The sequence below is a fragment of the Lathamus discolor genome, chromosome 1 (assembly GCF_037157495.1).
Source record: "Lathamus discolor isolate bLatDis1 chromosome 1, bLatDis1.hap1, whole genome shotgun sequence".
NCBI lineage: Eukaryota > Metazoa > Chordata > Aves > Psittaciformes > Psittacidae > Lathamus > Lathamus discolor.
The window spans coordinates 103081800-103089317 of record NC_088884.1 but is presented as its reverse complement, the minus strand read 5'-3'; the positions used below and the strand labels follow the sequence as shown (position 1 = coordinate 103089317).

The following is a 7518-nucleotide window of genomic DNA, read 5'->3' as shown; positions in this document are numbered from 1 at the left end:
AGGCAGCTCCAGGCAGCATTTTGCAGTTCTCGGTTTTGTCAGGGGAGCATAGGGTATTAATAGCCAGCCTTGTGCTTTGGAGAACAAACACTCGGCATGATGTGAGGCTATTGTATCACTGTCCTCTGCTTCTTTCTGGCACTCCTTGGTTCCTCTTTATATAATGATTTAGGGATGCAAAAAGATTACAAATTGTTTAAATGCAGCACATTACAACATCATTCATAATTGATATTATCTGAGTGAATAATGTGCTGTTGTTGACATCGTTTGACATTGCTGTCTATGCTGACCAGTAGGTATGAATAATTTTCACTTGTTTCACTTCTGCACACTAGTATGAATCCACTAAAAAAAAAACTCAGAAAAAAACCCCAAAGCTGCAAACAACTCCTGTTTCCCAAACTGCCAGCAACAGGGCTCCTCAATGTTACATCTGAAGAGGCACTGTTCTTTCCAGCACACATTCTGAGCTGGGTACTTTCTGCTCCCCAGCTCCCAGGCAGACTGGGGATCAGTCCCTTCCTATTTGCTTCTGCTGCAGCAGAGACAAAACAGCCCCACTCTGCTTCTCCCCCACAAAACAACAGAAGAGACAACAGAGATAGCAGAGACAACAGCAGCCCCTAGCTGGCTGCCTTTCTATCAGGAGGCTGTGTGCAGCTTGTGTAAATTCTTTAATGCGGGTTTATGTAACTGTTTTAATGTCACAGGGCTTTCGCTTTTGCATCTGCCTGTGGAGAACTCCCCCTTCTGTACGTAAGTAGAGGCACACAGCAGAGAGGCAGCTTCCAGCTAGGCAGGGAAGGCAGATCTGTCTGCTGTGGATAACTGGAGTGGGCGCAGTGGGAGAGTGGTGGTGGCTGGTGATGTGTCTTAAATTCGGGCACCTGGGAGAAGTGTAGGGATGTGCTTGTTAGGGGCTTTTCTGTGCTACAGAAAAGGTTGGGCCAGGTTGCTGAGGTTTGGGTTGTTTGCTGGCAGCCTTGAGCCACTAAATTCATGTGGGAATACAAGGAGGAGGCAAAGGCAGAACAGAGTAACAGAAACCTCCAAGGCCTTACACACCAAGATACTGAACTTTCATACAAGACAGGCGATACTATTTGCATATCAGAAAAGTCAGCATCTGACATGCTAATGCCTTTGTGTGCAGAGAATGTGGAGGTTTCTGCCACACATTCCAGGCAGTGTGCTTATGTGCCCCAAAGGAACCTGAGTAACAGGGTGTCGACTTGGAAAATTCCCATCAGACCAGTCTAACCAGCTGCGACTCAAGAGACACGCTGGGCTCCCAGGACTGGATGGGGCTGTGATCCAGAAGTGGGACAACCATGTTCTCATGTTCTGCTTGCTCTCTAAGCCCCCTGCCCCGTAGCTCTTCTGGGAGGCCCTTGCCTCTTTTCTTTGGGCTGGAGAGGCTTGAAACACTGTTTCTCTTGCCTTCCTCACATTTCTGAGCACTCCAAGGGTGAAAAGGTGTGTGACAGCAGCAGGAGCACCTGGCTGGGGGAGAGAAGGAGCAAAGCTGGGGCTGGGTTCCCACCCGATCCCGCCAGAGCCTGGTCCTTGTTTTTAATTCTGTCTCTCCTGATGGCCCTGCCCAGAAGATTGCTCACTCCCTCACCCCACTGTCACCAGTTGTTCATTGCATGCTTTCTTAATCTTGAAATGCAGTGACTCATCTTCTTGCACTAGCCTCTGCTCATTAATATGTTTTGAGTACTTCGCCTTTGCCATTATTTTTACTTTCTTCCATCACACCATTTGCTAAACAAACATATTTTCCTCCAAGGTTTTCTAGGTGAATTCTTTTCCCCTTCACTGTCTAGGTTAAGGATGGAGCAAACATGTAGGAGAAATGGAGGCTCTTACTCCTCTCCTGCATGGGATGTAAAGCTCTGCTTAATGATCTTTATGCAGGTGTTGAAGCATTGTTTCTGCCTTGTCAAGCACAGAAGGGCCTTTCTGTGGCGAAAGTATAGCATTTAGTCATTCTCAGCCCTATATTTATTAGGTCGGGTTTATCAGGAAGGTCTATAACAAAGCATGTACTTCTTCAGCTAGACCCAGCTGCCCCATGGTGTCTGTAGAGCGATTTGTGCCCACCCCACCCTGAACTACTGACCTGTGCGTGGGACCTGCGGGCTCCCTGCACCGCAGCCACCATGGGAGGCACAGTTGTGGAGACTAGACAAACCACTTCTTGTTTTCTCTGTGCAGAGAAAACAAGTATTTGTGCTTTCCTGTAGACAGCTAGCCCCATCGCAGGGCCAACCAAATAAACACATATCTTGCACTTGCAGCAAGTGAAACCATGCTTTCTTCTGAAAACTTTGCTGGAGAAATGCACACAAGGAAAAATCTCCAAAGTATAAACCTACTGGAGAAGGAGAGAGCGAAAAGGATACCTTGTTACCCATTGGGGTCCACTCTTTTCCCAGTTCTCCTGAATGGTTTAGGTGTCTTCCCTGCTGGAGAACTGCTTCTTAACCTCAAATATTCCAGGAAAGAGAACTGAGTTCTGACTCCACTTCCCCCCATAATATTTCACTTATGGAGAAATACATTTAAAATTATACTTGGTGAGAGCAGAGTGTTGGAGGATCCAGGCCATATCACTGATTTGCAGTGAGCTGCCACTGTCACCTTTGTCCATAAAGGACCTGATGGCAGAAGCTCTGCAGCCAGTCTGGTCTGGTGTTGTGTCTCTGGTTTGCCTTCTGCTGGAGCAGCACTTCTCTTAGTGCACCAGATGTTTTGGGACATTGCAGGCATGCTAGCTCCTGGCACTGGCAGCAGTGCAAGGGTAAAACATGTGAGAGGCTGCTCTTCCTGAACACTGGAGGGTCCATGTTTGCTGGCGGTGAGGTCAGTTTATCAGTGCCATAATCCGTGTCTGCTCTCAGCAGCTCACTCTAACTTCCTGAACTGCAGCGTTGTCATTAAAAACATGCCAAGCATGCCTTTGGAGGAACATAATAATAACGTTGTTTATAGAATAAAACTAAATCATGAAATAAAACCAATCAGGCTTGGTGAAATCAGTCACCATGGGGATAACGTAAATTACAGCAGACACAGCTAGATGGTGCCTTGCCAGAGGTGCTGGCGCTGTGTTTGCAGGCACAATAAGCCAGCATGTGAACACTGAAGTGACATCTAGACTAAGTGTCTCTAAGGGAATGCTCTGGGGCAGCCAGCTGTTGCCATGGCCAGACTGTCAGTAGCCATACGAACATTGACAGGCACTGGCACAGCAGCTGGAGGAATTCAGTGGGCTTTGGGAAGTGACAGTAGTGTCTGTTCTCCTGGTAATCCAACAGCTGAAAGGCACTCTGACACAGTCATCTGAACTGGACCAGAGGACTGGGATGACACCAAACTGTAGTAAGTCTCAGCAGACAGGGGTGATTTCCAGACAGCTCATGAGGTCGAGGTGTTCAGCAGGGTGTTTCCCTTCACAGAGATGCGTCCTGCTTTGCTGCACACAGGCCCACTCCTGATGTCTCCTGCACAGATACGGCTTGGGTGAAGATGGCCCATGCACCCTCTAGACCCTCTCCTGGGGTAAACTGCCTAGTGAACAGTGGCTATTTCAAAACGAGGATGGAGCTGACAGCGTAGTAACTGTTATAGAGCATGTCTCACTGCCCTTCCAGAGCATTTTTCTTGACTGGGAACTCTTAGGCAGATGTGTTACATTTCTGTACAGGCCGCTGGCACCATGCTCAGCAGGGCACCTGGCATGGTGGTGCAGAAACAGGGCAAGCACCAAACTTGCCTTTTTAAATGGACATAGAGCAGGTGGGCACAAGTATCCCAGTGAAAAGCAAAGCACTCCACAGCCAGCAGCACCCATGCGGGCTGTAGCACTGGCGTCCATGGGTATCTACACAGAGCTGGTTCCGGGCCTATGTGGAGATGTCTGCCCCGTCTCCCGGCAGGCCCGCAGCGCGCCGGGGCCACTCTGACACACAGGAGAAAACAGCCTTGCGGCGCACGCCCGTGTTGCGGGGGTTTGTGGGGCGGCACAGGAGGAAACCTGAGCGTGCACCGCGGGTGCGAGTCCGCAGCGCAGCAGCCACCCGGGAGAACCACAGGCCGCGCCCGGCCGGGCCGGACCCCGCTCCCGGCTGCAGCACCACTGTGAGGCGCGGCCCCGCCCCGCTCCGCCGCTTGCGCCGGCCGGTGGCGGGGCCAATGTCGGGGGGCGGAGCGTCCGGCGCACCTGGGCGGCATCGCCCCGCCCTCTCCGCCTCGGCCGCCGCCGCGGGCGCTTCTTCGCTCCCGAGCCGTGACGGTGGCGGTCGCAGTGCGAGCGCCCCTGACCCCGGCCGGGGTGGGGACAGCGCCGGGCTCCTCAGAGGAGAAGGCGGCGGCGGCGGCGGCCGGTTTCCGCGGCGCGGCCTCCGCGCTCTCCCCATCCCGATCGGCCCGGCCCCGCCTGCAGCCGCTCGCCTCCGGGTGGGCGCTGAGCTCCAGCGGCGCGATGTCGGCGCGGCGGCGGCAGCAGCGTAGGGCGGCCGCCGAGGAGGCGGAGAAGGAAGAAGAAGCGGCGGAGGAGGAGGGCAGCGATAAGGTGAGGGCGCGCGGCCGTTGGGGGGGGTGTGCGGGTGGGGGCCGGGAAGCAGAGCTGCCGTCCGCTTCCCGCCCCTCAACGCACGGCTGGGCCCACCGGGAGCAGGGGCTGGGGACGGCAGCGCCAAGCGGCCTCAGCGCCCGGTGCGCAGTGGTGAGGGGCCCACGCGTGTACTGCCCTGCTGCCGCCCTCCCCGAGACTGGAATGGGAGCGTCTGGTGCCGCCGGGCTGTGCCCTGCCAGGGTGCGGGTTGTAGTTCACCCCTGGCTGGGGTCGCTGCGTGGCGGCGTTGAACCTCAGCCCGGAATGAAGTACCAGGCAGCTGCCCTATCACCGCCAACCGCGCGGTGGGATGGGGAGGAGAGTCGAAAAACAAGGGTAGAAATCATGGGCTGAGGTAACAGTTTAAAGGAAAACACAGTAATTGTAATCGAACGGGAGACGACAAAGAGAGAGAGAGGAATAAAACCCAAGGAAGACGAGCGATGCACAGTACAATTGCTCACCACCTGCTGACCAATACCCAAACCAAGCAGCCTCTCCTGGCCAACTCCCCGCCGTTTATACACTGAGCATGACGTGCTGTGCTATGAAATACCCCTTTGGCTAGTTCAGGTGGGATGTCCCGTCTCTGCGCCCTGCCGGCTTCTTGTGCCCCTCAGTGGCAGAGCATGAGAGACTGAAAAGTCCTTGACTTAATATGAACACTACTCGGCAAGAACTAAAACTTCAGTGTGTTATCAGTATTATTCTCATACTAAATCTAAGACACAGCACTGCACCAGCTACTGAGAAGAAAATTAACTCTGTCCCAGCCAAAACCAGGACACTGGGACAGCCAAAGAGTGTGCTTCAGTGGGGTTGGGCCAGTGTGGCCGCATGGAAACAAGCAAGGAATGGTGATCTGCTTTGGTTAAAGGGTGTGTCAGCACTGCCCCAGCAACTGATTCTCTTTTATGGCCTTTTTAATTGATAGCATTCATCTCTGGCCCGGAAAGGACTTTCAGTATGGCATTTCTGCAAAGGCAAGAGGTTTTCAAAATACTAAGTCTATGCATCAGGTTCATTACAGTGGCAAAACAGCCACGGTGCTGTTCTTTTGTTTGCGTGGCTTATCCCTACAAAAGCTAAGCACATCACAGTTGCTAATTGTCTGAATAAAATGAAAGAGATGCTCTCATTTGGCAACTGGAATTAAAAAGGAAAAAAAGCCAGCAAGCTTTCTGATTGCTAAATTGCGTTTACAATACATGGTGGAGGGCTCCTGAATCTGTGATCGTTTAAAACTGCATGGATGCTGAAGTTGCAGAGTGTGCAGTCTGCCTTGGGCGTTGTGACAAGGAGCTGGAAAGTGAAACTCAATAGTCAGGTTCTATTCCGCACTTTGGTTGCGTGAACTCAAGGCTAATGAATTTGAAAATTTGTAGTACTGCGCTGTGTTGAGGGCTGCCATAACCTAAAGTAATATTTAGGCTGTAGCTGTGCGGAGAGTATGTCTCTGTAGATGAGAATTAACTTTAAACTTGTTTTCTTGTTGCAGTGTGCTCAAAATTCTGGTTTTCTGTGGAGTTGTTCAGATTCGCTTTATTTTATAGCCTAAGTTCATTTCTGAGGTGCACAGTGAGCTGCCTCCAAAGAATCCTTCCCATCTGAACCCTCTGCTCTCCAGATCTCAGAAGGGTGGGCCTAAAACTTGCTAATACTATTTGTTTATCTGCATAATTTCCAGATAAAAACTCTGTCACCACTGTGCTTTTACTTTAGCTGCTTGACAGCCTAGTGTTTTGCCCAGTTTCAGATGATGTTGAGTGGAAGGGATGCTGCTGCTGTGCTAGGATGTTGGTTACTGACATATGTCAATATGTATACATTCGCGATGCTTGCTTGAACTGTTAGTTATGGAAACCCTTTTACACATCACAGAAGACTTTTCAATGAATTATTTGGGGGACTTTACTTGTTCCCATTATAGTCCAACCTATCTGTGATGTGCACAGCACTGGTGAGCCTTGTTATGGCTCACAAGCAACAGTAAGGATTGTTAGCTGTCCTTAGTGCCTTTGGTAACTGTAAAAATAAACAGCATTTTGTACTGAGTTTTCAATAGGTGGGTCACAGTTTGGGTCTCTGTTTTGAATATGAGTACGCAGGTAATGTCTGCTGTAGGTGATCTGATGAGAAGCCTCCGGTCATCTGGATTCACAGATGCCGCATTGTAGGCCTTCCTAGATGGTTATCTGTCTGCTCTACTTCTTGCCTGACCTTCACAACAAGTGGATAGGTTATTGTCCACTGGTGTAGTAATTGCATATTTAGAGCCCAAACTTGTTATTTTGTTCATAACTTCTCAGGATAGCCATGGTTCAGTGGGTTTCCAGTGCTTCCTAGTACATAGCTCAGACACATCTCCCCCTCTCTCTGCTTGTAATGAAGGAGAAAACTTGTTTGTCTCCTTTCATATGGAAACTGCTTTGTGCTGCTTCTGCTGTTGTTGACCCTATTAATTCAGACTTCCAGATACATAAAGGTGATATGCTCTAAAGCACCTTGTTTCGCAAAGTGGAGGAGTGCTCTGTTTGTTGAAGAACTTCACGAATACTAAATGTTTGCAGGGGTTTATCTTCTGTACTTTTAGTCCTGTTTTCAGTATGTAATCTGATACTTCTCATGTTATGCTTACTATGTCCATAGATGCTCATTTCCTACTGACTTCAAGTAAGGCTGGGTTTTGGTGTGTTTTTTTTTTTCTCATCTGCCTGTGTTTTTTTTACCACTAACTGGAAACAATTGGTAGCCTTTTCTGTGTCCATATAATTTCAAATAAAAATTAACTTCATTGGGTTGATATGAAGGAATATGGCATGCTGTTAGTGAAGTTTCTTCCTGAAGTTTCCAGGCTCTGCAAGTCTGGATGCCTTAATTGGCTCAACAAGCTA

General features: G+C 50.1%; 1 protein-coding gene across 2 annotated transcripts in view; it reads left to right on the top strand.

Moving 5' to 3' along the window:
• Positions 1 to 4144: 4144 nt before the first annotated feature.
• Positions 4145 to 7518, top strand: part of CDS1 (CDP-diacylglycerol synthase 1) — a 34874-nt gene continuing 31500 nt past the window's right edge. The window contains exon 1 of one of the 2 annotated variants that reach the window (XM_065688611.1): positions 4145 to 4582. In XM_065688611.1, coding sequence (XP_065544683.1) covers positions 4493 to 4582 — 90 coding nt within the window. In that variant the 5' untranslated portion in view covers positions 4145 to 4492. The remainder of the gene's footprint in view (positions 4583 to 7518) is intronic. The other variant, XM_065688605.1, reaches the window with a different exon arrangement.